The sequence below is a fragment of the Xenopus laevis genome, chromosome 9_10S (assembly GCF_017654675.1).
Source record: "Xenopus laevis strain J_2021 chromosome 9_10S, Xenopus_laevis_v10.1, whole genome shotgun sequence".
In the NCBI taxonomy this organism is placed as follows: Eukaryota; Metazoa; Chordata; class Amphibia; order Anura; family Pipidae; genus Xenopus; species Xenopus laevis.
In genome coordinates, this window is record NC_054388.1 from 59,098,079 (window position 1) to 59,119,359 (window position 21,281).

At 39.4% G+C, this 21,281-nt stretch overlaps 1 protein-coding gene across 2 annotated transcripts in view; it reads left to right on the plus strand.

Annotated features, from left to right (window-relative positions):
* The window catches only part of epc2.S (enhancer of polycomb homolog 2 S homeolog), a 45,371-nt gene extending 26,069 nt beyond the window's left edge, over window positions 1-19,302 (plus strand). The window contains 13 exon segments of one of the 2 annotated variants that reach the window (NM_001094140.1): window positions 8,375-8,534; window positions 9,724-9,869; window positions 10,493-10,699; window positions 11,799-11,947; window positions 12,059-12,191; window positions 12,442-12,636; window positions 12,764-12,853; window positions 13,423-13,568; window positions 13,686-14,017; window positions 15,134-15,270; window positions 16,499-16,658; window positions 17,420-17,753; window positions 17,956-18,204. In NM_001094140.1, the coding sequence (NP_001087609.1) occupies window positions 8,375-8,534; window positions 9,724-9,869; window positions 10,493-10,699; window positions 11,799-11,947; window positions 12,059-12,191; window positions 12,442-12,636; window positions 12,764-12,853; window positions 13,423-13,568; window positions 13,686-14,017; window positions 15,134-15,270; window positions 16,499-16,658; window positions 17,420-17,753; window positions 17,956-18,028 (2,262 nt within the window). In that variant the 3' untranslated portion in view covers window positions 18,029-18,204. 2 annotated transcript variants of the gene reach the window in all.
* The last annotated feature ends 1,979 nt before the right edge of the window (window positions 19,303-21,281 follow it).

A 21,281-nucleotide genomic window follows, 5' to 3' on the forward strand; every position in this document is an offset into this window, starting at 1 on the left:
AAATATAAATTCTCTTAAATCAATATATATAAGTAATATTTTCTACGGAACAGAATGCTAACAATGCGTTTATGGATGTAGATCATAATGGGACAACATCAAGTATGTTCACTCCTGGTTTAGATAAACAAGCTGCTGTGTAGCCACGGGGGCAGCCATTCAAGCTGGAAAAAGGCACAGGATACACAGTAGATAACAGATAAGTTCTGTAGTATACAGTAGGGTTCAGAACTTATCTGTTATCTACTGTGTATCCTGAGCTTGAATGGCTGCTCCCATTGCTACACAGCAGCTTGTTTGTATAAACTATAGTTCTGCTTCAAAAGCAAACACACCAGTTTTACCAGTGCAGGGCAACACTATATTATATTGTCTTTCATTTAAACACTTTCATTTCTTGGTGTTAGTTTCTTTAAAGGAACAGTACCAACAAAAAAGAATGTTTCAAAGTAATAAAAATATAATGCAGTGTTGCCCTGCACTAGTAAAACTGCTGTGTTTGCTTCAGAAACACTACTATAGTTTATATAAAGAAGCTGCTGTGTGGTCATGGGGGCAGCTATTCAAAGCTGAAAAAGGAGAAAAGGCACAGGATACACAGTTGATAACAGATACGCTCTGAAGAATCCCAATATATACTGCAGAGCTTATCTATTGTGCATCCTGTGCTTGAATGGCTGCCCCCATGGCTACACAACAGCTTGTTTATGTAAGCTATAGTAGTGTTTCTGAAGCAAAAACATCCATTTTAGTGGTGCAGAGCAACAGTACTTTACATTATCATTCATTTAAAACACTTCCATTTTTTGGTGTAGCTGTGCCTTTAATTCTATATATGTAAATGGGATTTTGCTGAAGCCAGCAGTGTAAATTGCCTGACAGTAAGGGGAAAAAATGCCCTTTCATAACACCGGCTGTGCAGGTATGATATGCAATTTCTATGATACTCTCTCTCCTTTTCCGTTGTTAAATGGATACAAAATAATTCTTCACTTTCAGCTTTCTCTGCCAGTTCAGAATTAAATCTTATACTTTGACAGCAGCAGTATGGAGCCACACATTGGCCAAATTACTGTTAAAATAGCAACATGCCTATTTGCATAAAGCAAATCATTTTGGTTGTGTGTGTTTAGGGCTTTTTATTGTCCTCTGCTTAGTCTGTAGTTTTGCATTGCGTTGTGATATCCTCAGGACACATACACAAAGGAATAGGACTGTCTTGTGCCGTTATTTTTGTCCTAGGAGACTGACCCCTTCAGCAGGATTTCTAGGGGCTTTGTGTATTCACATTTATATATTCTAGGTATATGATAATGGCCAATAGAAGGAACACAAACAAACAGTTTAAATCAACAGAAATTGAAAATTGTGTTGAAAAGATGTTCTGTACTGGCAGCCACTCTGGAATCCACCCATTATAGTCCCCCTGTGGCTGGTGCAAGAATGATGTGCATAATGATTCTGGGACCTTATACAGTCTCGGCAACGCAAAGCTCTGTTATTCTTCACCGTTACAAACCAGAAATACATCTAGAAAATACTATTTGTGAGTTTTCTTATATCCTGCTAAGCAGCCTGAGCAAGTGGGAAATTATAGGCATACAATTCTGCATTTATGACCAGAAATTGCTCCAAATAACAGATGGATGGTTAATGTGTTTTAGAGAGAACAAAGCAATTTCACATAAAAAACAACAAAGTACACATTTTATCCACATGACATTACAGCACACAATCAAAAACTTAATAACCAGTCTGTATTATAGCTTTGACATTAAAGCCTCCCCACACTGGGTGCAACTTGGGTCATAAAATGACCCCTGTAGCTGGATTTATCTTTTGTGCTAGCAGATTTATGCGGCACTATAGACACATTGTTAACATGGATATACATGCAGGGATCTTTGTCTCACAGGGTAAGTTAGTTTGGCAAATTAGTATGTTGTGATGTGGCTGCAATTTTTACCCGGTGCGATTTTTCCAGTTGGCTTTATTGATATCTAGCCAACCATCTTCAACATGTCAGTCCCTAGACCAGCGGTCTTCAACCTTTCTTTACCATTCACATGTTTAAAAGAGTTGGGGAGCAACAGAAGCATAAAAAAAGATCTCCGAGATACCAAATAAGGTCTGTGATTGGCTATTTGGTAGCCCCTATATGGACTGACAATCTATAGTAAGCGCTTTTGGCAGTACTATGCAACCAAACGTTGCCTCCAAGACAGAAATTCAATAATTAGTATCTATTTTTGAGGCCACTGAGAGCAACATCCAAGGGGTTGGTGAGCAACATGTTGTTCATGAGCTACTGGTTGGGGACCACTGCCCTAGACAGAGGCCAGTAAGTGGACAACCTGGGCAAGAGTAGAACATATATCTGATGAACGTCCAGACGGTCAGTATGATTGGCGAACAATCACATTTCTCACCAGTTAGGCCCAAAATGAGTGATTGTCATTACTTTTATCAGTTTGTTGATAAATCTTTTCAATCCCAATTTTGTTTCTGCTGGTCTGATTACAACAGACTGTTGAACAGTGTATGGCTATCTAGCTTACCCTTGAGTATTAATGGCATCTGATCAAAGGGGTGGTTTACCTTTAAGTTTACTTGTAGTATGTATCAGTGACCAATTCTTAGCAACTTTTCAACTGGACTTTTTATTTATTTTGTAAAGTTTTTTCATTATTTCCTTTCTTCTTCTTCTTCTGACTCTTTCCAGCTTTCAAATGGGGGTCACTGACCCTCATCCAAAAACAAATGCTCTGCAAGGCTACAAATGTATTGTTATTGCTACTTCTGTAATTCTCTTGTTCTTATTCAAATCAATGCCTGGTTGCTAGTAGAATTTGGACCCTAGCAACCCGATTGCTGAAACCGCAAACTAGATAGCTGCTCAATAAAAAGCTAAATAACTCAAAAACTACACATAATAAAAAAAAAAGGAAACTAATTGCAAATTGTCTCAGAATATTACTCTCTACGTAATACTAAAGTTTAACACAAAAAGTTGAATAAAAGGTGCACTGACCTCAATATTATTTATCCCCCTTGTACCAAACCCTTAATAATCTTTAGATCAGTGCAGCTTTTATAGACAAATAATTTCAGGGGATGTTACAGGAGTATAATTCAGTTTTGTGAATTTTGCTGATCCCATTTATATGATGTCAATAAGGAAAGAGGATTACCAGGAAGGAAGACAGGCCTGTGTGTTGCACAATAGGGTAGCACCATTCAGCCTAAGGGACATTATATAGTGAATAAAGTACCCCCTCTTGTAAAATATAAGGATATTATAAGTTACCGAGGAGTTTCATGACCATATAAAAACACGAGGCCGAAGGCCGAGTGTTTTTATACAGGTCATGGAACTCCGAGGTAACTTATAATATCCTCATATTTTACAACTGGGGGTACTTTATTTATTATAATACACAAATTTTAGTGACTCATGTGACAGAAATTACATCACTACTCACCGTTTATAACTGATGACATCACTACTCACCGTTTATAAGGATATAATTTACAAGATATTCATGGCTTTTGTGTATTATATGCCTATAATCTACAGTCTGGTCATTTCCCTATGGGACCAGACTCTAAATTATATCCTTATAAACGGCGCGTTCTGGCGTCAGAACGCGCCGTTTATAAACTTAAAGGGACAGCACTTGTAGCTGCTGCTCTCATCTCTACCCTTGTTTCCCGCAGTTTGGCTTTCATGCGCCACATTTCGTTGCTTCGCCAGCACTTAACACGCGCCACCTGTTTCACTGCCTCCCTCCCATCTATCGCTGCACATTCCTTCCTCCCAGGTCACCTGCAGCTGCCTCCCTGGACAGTGTCGCTTCCTTCCTCACACGATTCCTCTCCACTCTCAATGCCCGTCGCGTCCACTATGGCAGTCACTCCCCCCTCCCATCCATCATCTCAAATCTCGCTCCCCCTCGCACCAACTATTGCATGTCTGGGAAGGGGGTGTGACTTCCTGTGTGAGGACTTTACTGTTGTGAGGTAATTTTGAGTAAAACAGCAGAAAAAATGAGAGCAAACACAGAAAGGAATCAGTAGTTACGATTTCTAACCATATTGCTGACAGAAAAAGTCTCGCTCCCCCTCCCATCAATCATCTCAAAACTCGCTCCCCCTCCCATCCATTATCGCAAGTCTCGCTCCCCCCCCCTCCCATCACTATATCAGGTTTCACTCCCTCTCCTTCCCTTGGCCCACCCCCATCTCTGTGCAGCAGAATGTCATCACACAGAGCAAGCTCCTGCAAAATCTAAAGAAAGCAAAAGTAATACAGGTACCAAAAGGGATGCAGGGGAAAAAAAAATCAACAAGGAGGGACAACAGCAAAAAAAGTAATGCATTTTGTAAAAAGCAAGGACAGGATGTAAAAATTGAACTTAGAAACTGTAGATTATAATAAATAATGTACCCCCTACTTAAAATTTATAAATATATTATAAGCACCTCGGAGTTATGTGACCTGTATAAAAGCACTCGGCCTGCGGCCTCGTGCTTTTATATGGTCACATAACTCCTCGGTGACTGATAATATCTTTATAAATTACAGTAGGGGGTACATTATTCACTATATAACAAACAGGCATTTAAAGCATCCACTTTCAACTTTTATACCCACCCCTTCAGCTTCTATTATGTTGATGGCACACGTGATGCTAGAGCAATAACTTATTGTTATTATTATCAAGCCACATGTTAGCAGCTGCTGTGGACTCTTCTATAGCATCACAGTGCTCTTAATTGTATGGATTTCTCTGCATTGTCTGTTCACCCATGCTGTTATAGGGAAATAGTGACTCAACATGAAAAGGAGATGTCTTTATACATTGTCAGTATAGTAACCCTTTCCCTGCTGAATGCACAGGAATAAACTGGATTTCTGAGGAAAAAAACTGTTTAGCCACTTGCTGTATGTAAGGGAGGTTAGCAGGAACAGATTGTTGGTTGTAGTTTTTGTTTACTCACACAATAACCTTGAAGGGCAACTTTGGGCGACTATTGAAAACGCATCGCCGCGTGTGCATTAGTGCAGGTGACTTTTCATTGCAACATATGGGGAAAAACGCTGAGGCAGTTCGGGGAGATAGTCGCTCAAAAGACGAGGCGATTAGTCGCCAGGCGACAAAATCTCACCGAATCTCCTCGTGTGGACTAGCCCTTTTATATTTTAAATTTTTTTTATGGGTCATAAAATGTCCTGTTCAACTTTGAATTATTTGTCTGCTTTTCAGGGTTCACTGACCCCTGCAGCCAAGACACATTTTCTGTGTAAGGCTACATTTTAATTGTTTTTTTTTTTTATCGCCTATCTTGTTATTCAGACCCTCTATCTATCTTTCATTCTCTTTCAAACCTATACGTGGTTGCCAGTTTAATGAAACGCTAGCAACAAGAGAGCTGCTGGAAAATAAAATTCAATCAAAAACCCAGTTGCAAGTTGTCTTAGAATATTATGATCTGCATCATACTTTTTGTAAAGGTGAACAATCCATTTAATTTGGAGTGGTGGTTGTGTTTGCACATTCACTTGGTCCCACTTTCTGGAAACTGCAAAAAAGTGTCTATTTTGGATGGAAAGCAAGGTATAGTTGACCTGTAATTCACATACAGAATTGCTATTTACAGAACTGATTGCCATTTCTTATATGAGCCTGTCTTCCCATGGCTAAATCTGACTCCTGTAATGCACTATAGTCACTCTGTGTGAGGGGCATCTAATCTTAAATATTATGCAGGTTAGCACCATTGCATTACAGCTCACTATTCAGATACAGGTATGGGATCTGTTATCTGGAAACCGTTTTCCAGAAAGCTAAGAATTACGGAAAAGTCATCTCCCATAGACTCAATTTTATTAAAAGAATCCAATTTTTTTTAAAACATTTCCTTTTTTTCCTGTAATAAGCAAAACCATCTTGAGGTGGGCAATATCGGGCTGATCCGATCGTGGGCCCTAGGGCCCAACGATCGGATCCTAGCGTTCGCCAAACGGGCGGTCGGATCGCGGGACCGCATCAACGAACAGATGCGGCCGCGATCCGACGGGATTTTTAATCCCATCCGATCGAGATCTGGCCGACTTTCGGCCAGATCTCGATCGGGGAAGCCCGTCGGGGGCCCCCATACACGGGCCAATAAGCTGCCGACTCGGTCTGTCGGCAGCTTTTATCGGCCCGTGTATGGCCACCTTAACGCTGGCACGATTCGCCAGTGTTACCGCTTTCAGGCACTTCTCAGAATTACTAACTGGCGCAGGCATAACTTCGCTAGAGACAGACGCTAGAGGTCATTCGCACTCTTATCGACAGGCGAATTTTCTATCTGGCGAATGGACATTTCTCAGCAAATTCAATAAGATGCTGATCTTACTGAACGTTACCTCTTTTGCCAGACTTGCCTTCACCAGCTCAGACCAGGAGAAGTGCATAGATCGTCCTCAATCTTCTGTTACTTACATCATATTTTTAGTGGAAAAAAGTCCCAAAAAATGCTGCCGTCTTTTCCTTTTTTCAGAGTGATAGCCTGCAAAAGTCCTTAAAAATGTTTTTTTTAGGTAACCGGGTTCCCCATACATTTTCTAACATATGGAACATAAACTATACAGTGGGTTCATAGTTCATAGAGGGCATTATAACAACACTATTTTATTTATTCAGGTTCCCTGGGCTTGTGTAATGTATTTGCTGCAACATTTACATCCAATCAGCTTTATAATTTTCCACCGTATGCAAATTAACCTGAGCGAAGACCTCGACCGAAGTTTTACTAGGCATAATTGAACGCTAGTGCATCTTCTCTTTGATTGCTGCAGTAACGCTAGCAAAAATTCGGCAGCGTTCGGTGCCCTGGACACAACTTTGCATTTTAGTAAATTAGCGTAGTCTGAGCAAATTTTCACCTGGCGAAGTGTTGTGATGGCTGCGAAGCTGTCGCTGGCGAATTTTCGCTGCTTAGTAAATTTACTAATTGTTAGTTGAAGTTCCTAAACCTGACTGTTTTACCAACTTGACTGCCCCTGTCAGTTAAAGTTTCTAATGCTAACGGACTCCTGCTGCACAAATATGGCAGCCCCCTCATAGACTATCACAGGGAGGCAAATAGGTAATGTAAAAGCATTGCGAAAATACTTTATGGCAAAAATATAAGAAGCATGCAAAGTCAATTTTAAAAAAAGGTTCAATTTCTGGTGTCAGTATCTCTTTAAGGTATGAAGATCCAAATTACAGAAAGATCCGTTATCTGCAAAACCCCATGGATAGCAAGAACCCTACCTGTAATTGCTTTTTAAGATCTCGTTTACTATATACTAATACATGGACTGTCATTCTTTCTATTAGCTCTGCTGAGAGGACTGTGAGCTCTGTTATTTGTAGTTAAACTACAACTCGCAGGCTGGTCATTTCTGATGCATCCGCCTTGTGGCCATGCCTGCCTTATTCACATGCGTGGTTACTTGGTGTAACTAGAATAATAAATAGAAAATAATAGCTTAGCCCTGTAAAATAGATTAGACTAATGCACATGTGCTAAAGTACTGACTGAGTGTAGCCGAGAGCAGTTTACTAAGGAACCACAATTCCCAGACTACCCAGGAGCCTGTCGTTTATTTTGAGCAGTGAAGTCGGATTAATTATGGCCATCCCGCAGGTACACTGAGCAAGAGTGATTGTCATGGTTGGTGGTGATGGCAGAATCCGTATGTATAATGGGCTGGTAGCCATGGAAACAAGAAGATGCACACACATAGATCTGAAATGGATTCAGAGACAGGCCATTACTTACTCTGTATAAAGCTGTGTGGCCCTTTGTTATTAGGTTGCTGGCTAATTCTAGCCCCCTACCCATTTATGTACCTGAGCCGGAAAGCCTTGTTCTTCCATTGTGTATATAACATGAAGGGAATTCTGCTCTATAGGTTGTTTGTATGTATATCTTCTTCTAGCACTAGGCTGAATATGCACTGCATTAAATATATGCAGTTATGACAACAAGGAGCTTCCTGATCTGTAAAGTTTACAATCAAATCGATGAAGGAAACTTCTTGGACATATGATACAATGGCTATTTTGAATAGCATGGATCAAAAATTTCACTAGCAGCCTAGGCCTTAGTAGCCCACTAGTGTAGTAAAAATCCACTCCAGATAGTTTTACTATTCTCCAATATGACTTGCCACATTCAGCGACCCCAGATTAAGAGATGGGGCTCTGTATAGTCCTAGTCTGATGTTATTTTTTTACACATAGGTAAAAACAACATCATGGACAAACTGTACATTTCATTGATGTCCATAAAACGGATTTTGTTTTGTCACTAAAGTCATGCCATTGACTTGCAGGAACATCACTTACAGCGAGCAATCTCAGCACAACAAGTTTTCAGAGAGAAGAAAGAGTGCATGGTCATTCCGGTTCCTGAGGCTGAGAGCAATGTACACTACTACAGTCGTCTGTACAAAGGGGAATTTAAACAGCCCAAGCAGTTCATTCACATCACACGTAAGATCCTCTGTTGTTGCTCTATTCCCTGAAAGCTTGGCTGTCCCTATACTTGTCACTCTTCCAATTAACAAACAAGCGTGCATCTGTTAATCGTAAATGGCCAAGCCACCTGCCCCCTCTAGCATGAAGCCAAGATTTGCCCATTGCTCTGGATAATAACTGCTATAAAGCACTCCTTACACAAACTCTTTAGTAACCTCTTCATATTCTTACGTGACTTCCTATTTTTTGTTCCCTCATACTAAAGGTCTCATAACTGTAAAATATGTAAATCCAGGATTCCATCTTAGTATCTGATTGAATCACAGTGCTTTTTCTCAGCTCAAATCCAAACTCTTGGAGGCCCATTTATCAAAGGTCCAATTTCAAATCCATGTGATTTTTTTTCACTCAAATATACTCACAATTCGACTGGAAGTTTATTTAGGAAAAAATTTGAATGTGTAATATTCCGACCCGAAAATTTGAATCTTATTCTCCGAAAAAACCCTCAAATGTCAGGAAGGCTATTAACACCTCCAAATGGCTCACCTGACTTCTGCCATTGACTTGTACATGAACTCAGCAGGATTTAGGACTGTTTCCATTTTCAAAAACAGTCTCACATTCGAATAGGGGGATTAAACTTTAAATTTAAAGTGAATTTTAACACCAAAAAAAAAAAATGCAAAATTCGAATTTTACTGTTCGACACTTAATAAATCTGCCCCTTGGTGTCATATAATTTAAAGGGGCCACCAATTCAAATAGATGAACATGTCATCTTTGAACAAAAAAATCCTTTTTTTTTTTTTTTTTTTTTTTTTTTGTTCAAAGTATGACTTGGATTCTGTTTGGTACCTGTCCATACCTTTTGAATCAGTTCAGGGTTTTGTTGCTGTAGAATTCATGAATTCAGCAGCAGAAAAACGACCCTGTCACCAAACACTTTATAACACTTTGTCAATTCCAAACATGATGCATTTGGTTGAATGAATTTCTGCAAATTTTGTATTAATGTGTTTTTACAAGGGAGCTACCATATTGTTAGCATAGCCAGTCTCCAGATAACATTTCTGCACTGCCATCTAGTGGTAACCAGTTGGTGATACTAAAGTTTAGGAGTCCTAAGAATTGCCTAAAAAATGTTTCTGTGAAATCATCATATGTATAAACGCATACTGATTAACAAATGTGCCTCTTGTAGCTTTTAATCTGGACTATGAGCAGCCGGATTATGATATGGACTCTGAAGACGAGACATTGCTTAACCGACTGAACCGGAAAATGGAAATCAAACCACTGCAATTTGAAATTATGATTGACAGGCTGGAAAAGGCAAGCTCCAATCAGGTACCATACCCGTTACTATTCATTAGAGCATCCTGGGCTTGCTGGCCCATCTCTAATAATTATAATGGGGGATTTGGATTCCAAGTATTTTCTAGTGTAATTTTTTTTTAATGACTGGATATCTGAAGGGCATCCAGAAAGTTTATTGTAGCAAAACGATGGCACAGTAAATAGGTATCATTAAATCCTTCATTATCTCATTATGTATCTCTCTTTACCACAGGACGCTCCCTCCTCATCTAAATGAGAAAAAAAAATTAACACCTTTCCAATTTACTCTGTAATGTGTTAACTTAAATAGCTGAGAGTAAAGGCTTTCAGAAGTAACATTTGCATAGTCTAGATGTCTTGATCAGAGCTGGACCAAGGGATACTGGCAACAAAAGGAAGGATGTTGCCACCCAAACTCCCACATATCCATTAATCCATTTGTTATTCTGTAAGGTAGCATATTCTTCCACGATATAAAGCAGATTTGCCATTCATCTACATTGTTATTTAGGGTGTTCTTTTTCATTTTTACATAGTTTTATATGTGGCAGCTGTCCCAGGCTTCCTTTATGGGGGCTGTGACTGCATTAATTCACTGCATTAATCATATATATATTCTTGTTTCCTTTTAGCTTGTTAGTCTTCAGGAAGCTAAGCTGCTGCTAAATGAAGATGATTACTTAATCAAATCTGTATATGACTACTGGGTAAGAAAGCGGAAGAACTGCAGGGGGCCCTCCCTCATTCCTCAAGTCAAGCAAGAAAAAAGAGATGGTTCTACAAATAATGACCCATATGTTGCTTTTCGACGAAGAACAGAGAAAATGCAAACTCGAAAGGTAATATTTTGAACACTGCAGCTGTTAAGCTGCCCATAGATGTAAACATCCATGCATTTTGCTTGGCCACGTTGAATTGGGCTGATCCTATCGTTTGGCCCTTAGGCCAACTTCTAAACAATTGTCCGTAAAGGAGAAAATCACAAATGAATAGCAGCTATGACACTTGGTGGTTGACTTTTCTTAAAGGGAAACTATCATGAAAATTAAAATTTAATGTAAGCTTCATCATACTGAAATAAGAAACATTCTAAATACAATCAACTAAATATTCTGCATCGTTTTTGAAATAATAAAGTTTATGTTCACTATCCCTCTTTCAGCATCTATTTCTCTTCATTCTGTCTTCATGCAGCAGTTGGGTGACAGATAATCATTGACAGTTAGATCCAATATATCTTATAGGGGGGCTCCTTTTGCCTAGAAGATGTATTAGAGCTCAAGCTATTAAATCACCAGAAATCCTGTTTCTCTACATGCAGAATTTGTGCAAAAGGCAGTTATTTTGTTCATCTGCTACGAAAGGAAGCCCCCTATAAGATGTATTGGCTCTAATTGTCAACGAATATCTCACACCTAACTGCTGCACGAAGACCGAATGAAAAGAGCAGAATTTGTAATTGGTTGTATTTAGAAAGCTTCTTATTTCAGTATAATAAAGCTTATATTACATTTTCATGTTTGCTATAGTTCTCCTTTAACAAGAAGAAAAATCTAACCAGTACAATGTGGCTGCTAAGCCTATATGCCTATATGCCAAATGTCCTCTATTACTGTTCAGTTAGTCTTTTTCTCTTGAACAGCATTCTCCCCTTTAATTAGAAACCTTTTTTTGTACAATGATATCATTAATGTATCAGGCGTATCTCTGCCACCTGAAATATTCCAGCAGAGAGATATTGTGTGTGCCAGAGGCCTGAAGCACTTCAGCAGAACATTGCTAGTGTTATAGGACTGTTATGCTTTCTCCAAGGCAGTTTCCCAACAAAATTATCCTCCCTTGGATTCCCCACCACACTACCATTGATGGACAAAATATGTTACAAGTGAAGCAGACAGTTTTGAATGATATTCTTCATTTTGTTCTCCTCTCCTGTAGAACCGAAAGAATGATGAAGCCTCTTATGAGAAAATGTTAAAGCTAAGAAGGGAGTTTAGCCGAGCCATAACCATTTTGGAAATGATCAAAAGGAGAGAAAAGACAAAACGGGAGTTGTTGCACTTAACGTTGGAAGTGGTGGAGAAAAGGTAAGATATGAAAAGGGAATGGTATTGTTATGGTAACTCAACTTGGCCAAGAGCAAGAAATATACATTGTTTCCCCTTCTGAAATATGTAATGTTGCTTTATCCATTCAAGGTATAATTTGGGTGACTTTGGAGGTGAAATACTAAATGAAATAAAGATTCCAAAGGCTGACAAGGAGATTTATGCCATCCCACCATCTCTGCATAATGGAAACCATCACAAAGTACCAGAATGCAAAGTCAAGGTATGCTAATTTAGTAGAAAGACAGGAAACTGTGTTTTACCTGCAGGGACATTGGCAGTTAATGTCGATTTTTGAAGGACTCTCTTTCAAGCACAAGCTTTGAGGGGCCACGATGTAATAATGATGGTTCTTTTAAATACTGCAGATAAAACTATTTCCTTTATCCATTCCTGACTCTTTCATTAATTTTTTCTTAACTGCTGCATGGTCTTGGAATTCCAGAAATAATAATAAAAAATTTTCTTCCTAGAACACTCACCACCTTAATGTGAAAGACGAAGTCTTAGAAATTGTACGGCTGAAAAAGAAGTATCCAAAGAAGCCAAAAGCAGACATTCTTGTAACCCCTCTACCCCAAGCCAACTCAGAGCCATTGGCAGTAATTAACAGGAGTGATATAAAACAATATGACTTCCAAAGCTCTGATGATGACGAATTCCCACAGGTATATATTGATATAACTGTGCTCTTAATTGTTTCTGTGCTTGGTTCGCTTTTAAAAAAAAAATTAAAAAAAAAACCTCTGCTCTCGTATTGGCTTTAGCTGGACTGTGACGTTCTTTCCATTCTAGGTACCCTCTCCATTGTCAGAGCTTGAGGAAGAGAATGACCCAGATGGATCGTATGCTTTCAGAAGGAGAGCTGGATGCCAGTATTATGCAGTAAGTGTGATAGAGTCCATTCTTTCCATCTTTCTAGCTTTCCTTGCAGTCTGAACAAGTAACAGTGTGTTTAGAGAATGGAGCCTCCCAAATATAAATATTAAAAATCTCCCCAAAATTCCTTCCCTCTGGCAATAAATTAAATTGGCAGTTTGATAACCTATGGATCTCTTCAGTTTTTGAAGTTGCTTTTTTTGAAAAACGAGGTACCACTTATATTTTCCCAATGACTGATTACTTTATTGCTTGTGGGAAAGCATTTCAGGGAGATTTGTTGCCCCTGGTAGCTCCGATTTAGATGCAGGTGACAAATCTCTGTGTGCCGTTACCCATAAACCATAAACTGATTTCTAATATTGCTTTTGTCTTGGCGCTCCTTACTGAATTTTCAGGTTAATGGTACTTGTATGAGGCAAAAATTACAGTCTACCCAACCTATATGGGGTCAGGGCCTGGACACCTATCCGTTAAGGTTACCATTCATTGACCAATAAAGGTTGCCGATTTAGTCCTGGATATGTATCTAATAAGGAAATGCAAAGATTAATTATTTTTCCCCCTGCTCACAGCCTCATTTGGACCAAATGAATGATACGCCAGAAACCACAGACTTATCAGGATTAGCTAGGCATCGGAATAGGCATTGTCTCACAACCCTCACAGTCCCCAGGCGATGTATAGGATTTGCAAGGAAGCGATTAGGCAGAGGTGGAAGGTAATAATACATTTCTATATATGTTTTACAGTCTTTGTTTATATATATATATATATATATATATATATATATATATATATATATATGTGTTTATTTATTACATTTTTCTTGTTTTAGAGTTATAATGGACCGTTTATCGACAGAACACGACTCGGTTCTAAAGCAAATCGACCCTGAAATGTTGTCTGGCTTTTCAAGCTCTTCCCACATTGCACAGCCCCCCTCCTCACCTTCACGGACCAATGCTTCCGATAGACATTGTGAAAACAGACTTTCTCTTCCCGAGATCCTAAGCAATATTAAATCTTGTCGACTGCAGTGTTTTCAGCCAAGGCTACTACATACACAGGACAGCGATAGAGAAGAATGTACCTCAAGGCTAGGGCAAGCTGTGAACTTGAAAAGAGTCTCTTCCTCTTTATTAAACACCAGCAAGAACGGCATAACAGGTATACATATGTGCAAATGCTTATTTTGTGTATATGAATGCAGCCATTTTTTATGTTCTATAACTTATAAATCTACAGACATTAATTCCCAGTAGTATAGCTGCCTTCAGTAAACTGCTGCATGCCTATATAAGCTGCAGCTATCAGCAAATCTACCAATGAGGCTCCATATGGCTATTGATTACCCCTACAGTGAGGTTTGTTGAGACAAATGTATCCACTATATATATCAATCTAGAACAGTTAAGAGTCTGCAACCAAACCCCTCCTAGAGCTGAAAAATTAAACTGTACACTTCAATATTAGAAAAACTATCACAAATAGAAAGTGATTGGAAAAAGGTCTTTATTTCTGGTGAACTATCTTAAACCAACTGAACTAAAAAAACTGTTTGAAGGTAAACAAACCCTTTATTCAAATATTAAGTGTATTGCAGGTATTTGGTAATGGTATTTGCAATCTGTTCTTCCACTTGAAATCATTGCTGCCTCCATATGAACCCAGCACCTTACTAAATGATTTAAAGTTATCATGCAGCTGATCAGAAATCCATATGCAAAAGGTTGACTTTGTGATGTGATAACTGACTCAGCTGTGACATGTTAGAACTGGTGAACATGTGAAGCACATTCCACAACTTGTTGAGCCATGACAAGGGCAAACATATTGGCATACAGCTGGCATCGGCAGGTCCTGTTCATTTAACCACAAGATGCAAACTACATTGTTACCCTATGCCCAGAAGAGCAAATTAATTCTGACTTTACCCTTAGTAAGGCACAACAGCCATAGAGCCCATTGTTTTGCCTTGTATTTGTCTAATGGGAATATACCGGGTAGAATACAGTTATTTTATTTTGGTTTTATTTATTATTTTCCTAACTTCTGTGAACGTGCTACTGACTCAGCTTGTACTTTCAGCCTTCACTAAATCCCCATTATCTTCATCTGGCCCTTTTGTTTTGTTAGTCCCCACCAGGGTGCTAGAAGAACAGGATTAAAAGTGTAATAGAATTTGTAGGGATATAATCCTAGGTTTGCTTAAAGCCTGTACTGAAAGATGCCATAAAGCTTTGAGTGTATTTATATAGCATTTTTTTCTGTGTGTTTTTGTAGTGACAGGAGGCATCACAGAGGAACAATTCCAGACACACCAACAGCAGCTGGTTCAGATGCAAAAGCAACAGCTGGCGCAGCTCCAGCAAAAACAGCAGTCACAGCAATCCTTGCAGCAGAGCCACCCGAAAGCACAGGTACATTGTCCTTAGCACAAATCTCAATGCAGCAAACTGCAGCCATTCTGCTGAACCATGCCAACAATTCTCCTGATGTCCAATCTGCTCCACTCTGGAAATCCACAGCCAAACATGTAATGGGTACATTAATTGTTCTGCTTACTTGATTATTTGGCAGAAACAGTTGTCGCCATATTGTAGCTGCAATAAATCTGTAATGTGAAGGTTTTGCAACGGAAATATGTTGTATAATAGAGTTCTTCGTTTTTATGTTCTTTTTTATGGGAACACCCTGTATTCTATATCCGTATTATTAAAGGAATTGTTCAGTGTAAAAATAAAAGCTAGGTAAATAGATGTGCAAAAATGTTTCTAATATAGTTACAGTATGTAAGCTATAAAGGCTGGAGTAACATAATAGCCAGAACATTACTTCCTGCTTTGCAGCTCTCTTGGTTTCCCCTGATTGGTTACTAGGCAGTAACTTGAGGGGCAGATAGGTTAAATCTGAGCTGAATGCTGAGGATTAATTGCAAACTCACTGAACAGTTATGTCCCATGTGGGCCCCCCTTATAGTCACTGAGTAACTCAGAGTTATAGAGCTGAAAAGCAGGAAGTTCTGTTCAGTTATGTTAGACATCCAGTCACTTTTATACATTCCATTTTTGCTAACTAACTATATTCGAAACATTATTTTATTTATTTACCCAGTTTTTATTTTTACACTGAACTGTTCCTTTAAAAGATGTTGCTCTTGAGCTTCCTTGGAATAGAGGGACACAAGGCCAGTGGTTAAGCTGTATATGATGGTGCAGAACCCTAAGGTGACATCTAATATACTTTCAAGTTCATTAGAAGGTACATCTTACCTTTTTGGCCCTGTGACCTGCAGCCTTGTAGTTGTAAATAAAGTGCATCGCCCAGCATCCTCTTTACTGTCTTTACTGACCCATGGTGGTGAAGTTCATTCACAACTTGAGGGCTGCAGATTGGAAATACTGTAAAAAATTGAGTACAGTAGAAATCTTTATTTCAGGAAACTAGAAAAAATGGTGAAAAATAGGGTTTATATAGATGTCTGACCAAAAAAAAAAAAGATGGGGAATAAAGGACAACCTACAATCAGCAGATGTCAATTTGAGGTGTCACTGTAGTTTAAAACCGGGTGGCAGAAACTCTTACAGAGATGTGTTTGTTTTGTTTCTCTAATCAATTCTTCTTTTTTTATCCCCTGCACTTGTCTAGGGCTGGGGCAGTTCCGACTGCATGTCCAAGACGCTTGACTCAGCAAGTGCCCTTTTTGCAGCATCTGCTGTGGTCAATTCCCCAGCTCCAGTTCGCAGTGAAGTGAACAAGGATCAAAATGCCGGTCATAGCAACCTGAATGGTGTTGTACAACCTTCAGGTATGAGACAGAATAAAAGACACATCTCATTCTAAGTATAACTGAGTTCATTTAAATATTTTAACAACCAGGATGTACGAGTCACACCAGGTGTATTGGGAAAGACTTAACTTTAGAGGCAGATATAATGCTAGGATACACACAAGCCAATGGTCTTTCTTGACAAGGATGGAAACTTAAATTAAATTTACCCTGGATATTTATGGGCTGCAAAAGAGAATGGGGAAGCTGTTGTGCCTGGGAAGAATGACTGGAGAGGTGCAGTCTGGGTAAAAGCTACACTTGGGAAGGAAGGGTGGTGTTAACACTTGGGATAGAGCTGTCCAACTGGAGGCCTGCAGACAAGATGTGGCCCTCCAAGCAATACTTATGGCTCCCAGGCTGTTCAACAGCTCCAATGAGAATGTAAAGGTTATGGTGAAGGAAATCCTACAGAAAGTGATTCATTCTTGTGAAAGAAGAGGCAAAACAGTAGTTGCTGGGAAAAATAAAATCATGTCTTTGTCACCAGGTAAAAATATTTTTGTGACTGCGTCTGCAACTATTAATGGTCAACTCTTGTATAAGACCCAAGAGCAACCTTTATTATGAGAGGACTTGTGATGCCAGCATGAGGCGTGTAGATAGTAGGTTGACATAAGTAGAGATATACAATATATACACTGCTGTTACACATGTATCAAGTACACAGACGTGTATCGGGTATGCCTTATATTTTTGCTTTGGTTGAACATTTGGGGTATTTCTTTTTTATTTTCCAGGGACTGCTAAAACACTGTACTCGACAAATATGGCTTTATCATCCAGCCCAGGGATTTCCACCGTTCAGCTTGTAAGGACAGTTGGCCATCCTACCACTAACCACTTAATTCCAACATTGTGCACAAGCAACCCTCAAACCCTTACTATGGGCAATTCTTGCCTAGCTAACACAGTCCACCTCAACAATGTCAGTGTTGTGTCCCCTGTCAATGTGCATCTCAACACAAGGACTTCTGCACCATCTCCAACAGCCTTAAAACTTGCCACCGTTGCTGCCAGCATGGACCGAGTGCCAAAGGTTACTCCTAGCAGTGCCATGAGCAGTATAGCAAGGTATGTATATCAATAGGCTTGCCTATAGCTCATTAGCAGGATGACTATATAGTCAGAATTGCTGCTTATGGCTTGGGTAGATCGGCAACTGGCCTGGGAATGTTTTTGCCTTTGAATCAGCAAAACGTTACAAGCTGATTGATGGAGACGTGTTTGCCTCAAGTAAATATACTGATCTTGTGTTTTCCCCTCTTGCCTTTAGAGAAAACCACGAACCAGAAAGATTGGGTTTAAATGGAATTACAGACACCACAGTGGCTATGGAAGTAACATAACTCTCAATCCATGGACTTGGCCTGATATTTTTAGGCGTTTGTTTTACAACAAAATGCAAATTATATATATATATATAATGCTCTGCGAATCACAGTGCGCTCATATGGACCTAAACGAACTGTCAGCGTATCGGGCTATTCCTTCCATGCGCCGTGTACATTTTGTAAAAAAAAAATTAAAAAAATCACTACCTTGTAAAATAGTTTATTTGTATCATCAATATTATTTCTGTTACTTGAATAGTAGATATTCATCATCATCATGCTTTTGCACTTGAATTTGCAACTGAATGGATTTAAAACGAAAAACAAAATGAAAAAAAAAAAAGAAATCTTTTACTGGGATCATGAGCATGAAGTGGGATCCTATATCACTTGTTTTAACTATTTATTTTGCCATGTTTACATTTTGTATCTTGTACAAATAAATCCGACTTTGTGTCTACAGAAGCGCGCGCGCGAGAGAGAGAGCGAAAAAACTGATTCATAGCTAGGAAAAAATGAAATTCTTGTAATTCTTTTCTAAAGGAAATTGTAAAGTTTTCACTCGGTTCATTTTGTTTCACAATTTGACTTATTACAGACCTTTTTTGGTAAATAATTTAGCAGCATTTCACTGTCAGAATATGAAGTTCAAGGCAAAAATAGTATTTTCTATTACTGTGCAAGGGGAGGGATGGATCGATAATTAAAAAGAAAAAAAAGTACATACTGACTCACTTTTCCATATATTTTGAATGTATATTTCTATTTATAAAACCAGTTTATATTGGTCTATGGGAGGGAAGATGCATCTGGCAAACAGTCTGTGCAGACAATGATTTTTTTCAGCCATTTTACATTTTATCAGAACAAAATGCATATTTTATCCAACACCCAAAGAGTATTTTACCAGTTCTGTATTGCATTCTATACCATTGCAATAATTATTGGATGTCTAATATCGAACCATCCCTGGTGAATGGAGGGGGGGACAGGGTTGGGGGGTCAGTTGCTATGGTTGTCTTACCAATTTGGATCTTTTTCCTGTAGCTGCAAGACAAGTAACGGGTCTGAAATAGTCTGACTAATCGTTGGACACTTTAGTAGCGTTGGTTACCTTTTTTTTTTAACCATTTTTTTTGTATTTTTTTATACTGTTCGTGTAAATTAGATATGTGCAGTGCCGTTTCTCAGAATGTTCGTTAATGCACTAGTCCAGACAACTTTCCCTGTTACTTGTTCTTGATAAGTGAAAAACTGCAGGGAAATAAAATACATATCAAAACACTGAATCCTGGCGCCAATGTCTTCTTTATCTCTCAGGCTGGAAAGAAGTGGATCCCAGTGAAGAACACCGGAAATGGAACAACTTATAATAAACAATAACCTCACGCCCCCATGGGTGCAAAAACCAAAGGCACAGGCCCATAAATCGGCACATTTCATATAGAAATTGGCTTTAGTTTCAGCTTGGTCTCTTCAAGAAGGGGCAGGTCAGTGGGAGAAGAATTTCTAAGTAAAGGTAACTTCCTTATGTTTTGGGAATTCTCTCTTCCAGAGGGGAGCAGAAGATGATGCTCTGATACAGCCCAGAATAATTGCATAGAATATTCCCATAAATGTACAGGCTCACACAGGTGAAGATCTGCCCTTAAGAGCATTGGGGTTGCTTGTTGGTTTCCATTTGCTGTATAGATTGTAAAACAGAGACTGCTTTCATTGTTCTGTCAATTTTTGGTACTAACCCCTTGTTGTGGTTTTTTTTTTGTATCGAGAAGAACTGCTCTTATCTGGCACATGGAAAAAGAACACAGCACGGTACTTATGGCAATTTATATAGAGCAGGGCTGTCCAAATGGCAGCTGGTCCCTCCCCCTTGTGTGGCCCCCACATGAAAGTCTGCCTGCTGTGATCCCTATCTTTAAAAGTTATCAGAACTGAGATTAACTGGCCCCTGCATTGTTCACACCTTAAATTCAGACTGTAAACTCCAGCATTGTTCACACCTGCAATCCCCCCCTGCGCTGTTCACACCTGTAACACTGTATTGTTCACACCCCTGTACTGGTCATATCTCGGACCAGACTGAAAGTGCCCACATTGTTTATCTGTTCACACACATACAAAGCGCTGGAGGGGCACCAGCACGGTGTCACTATATGTAGCACAGTATAAACTGTCCTGATAGGTTTCCCTGTCTCCTGCTCTGTTCTGCCTGCCCTATGCTCCCTGTGTGTTTCCCTGTCTCCTGCTCTGTTCTGCCTGCCCTATGCTCCCTGTGTGTGACATTCTCTGCCTTCCCTATGCTCCTTGTATGTGCCATACTCTGCCTACCTATGCTCCCTATGTGTGCGCGCCATACTCTGCCTGTATTAATCTGTACCCTGTGGGATGTGAACCTGGTAGGATTTGTTAGCATTCCGAAATTGTTGTTAGGGGCCCCTAAGGTGTTTAATAATGTGCTAAGGGGTTTGCTGTGTTATCCACAGTGGGAGGAGACCACGTGGATTTAAGAGTGCTTTTTTTTGGTGAGTTACCACCATTAATGTGAACATGGTCTTAAAAGTTCATGAGATATGGGTGTGGTTTAAAAGGGGGAGTGGTTAACACTGGCTTCCATTATCGGGCCTCTACCATACATGCCAGAAAAATTCTGGTCCTCAGAATCCTATCCTGTATTATCAGCCGTGGCAAATAAATCCACTGATCTATAATATATTCTTGGATTCATCTGCACTCACCAATCAAAAAACTCTGGCCTGGTGCTACCCATAGATTAAATATCCTAATGACCATCCCCTGTGGATTGAAATGTGAATATGGAGCAATAAAGATTTTTGACCTGTTTGACACGAAATGGTTTGCTTGTTCTTTATACTGGAGTGATATCAATGACAAGATTTTCGCCTCCCTGCAAATAAGATGCACCAAAGAATTTCTGAGACCATCAATCTTGCAAGTGGATGTGGAGAGGCCTGGTATTGAGCATTACTCACTCCCTAAATGATTTCTTACACTGTCATAGGACCCCTTGACTTCTGTGAAGGTATAACCAACTTATCCTGTGGCTTTAGCCTTGCCAATGTTTCCAGCTAGTTGGCCCAACCTTTCTTACAATGCCATGACTCTCCTATTGTGTTATAACAAGAGGCCACAAGGAGGGAATGGCCTAGCTGTGGAATGGGAGTTATCTGACATAACTGGGACATCTGAATCCAAACTGGGTCAGAAAACTCTTCAGGTTTTCCAATAGCTGCTACAGAAAGACAGA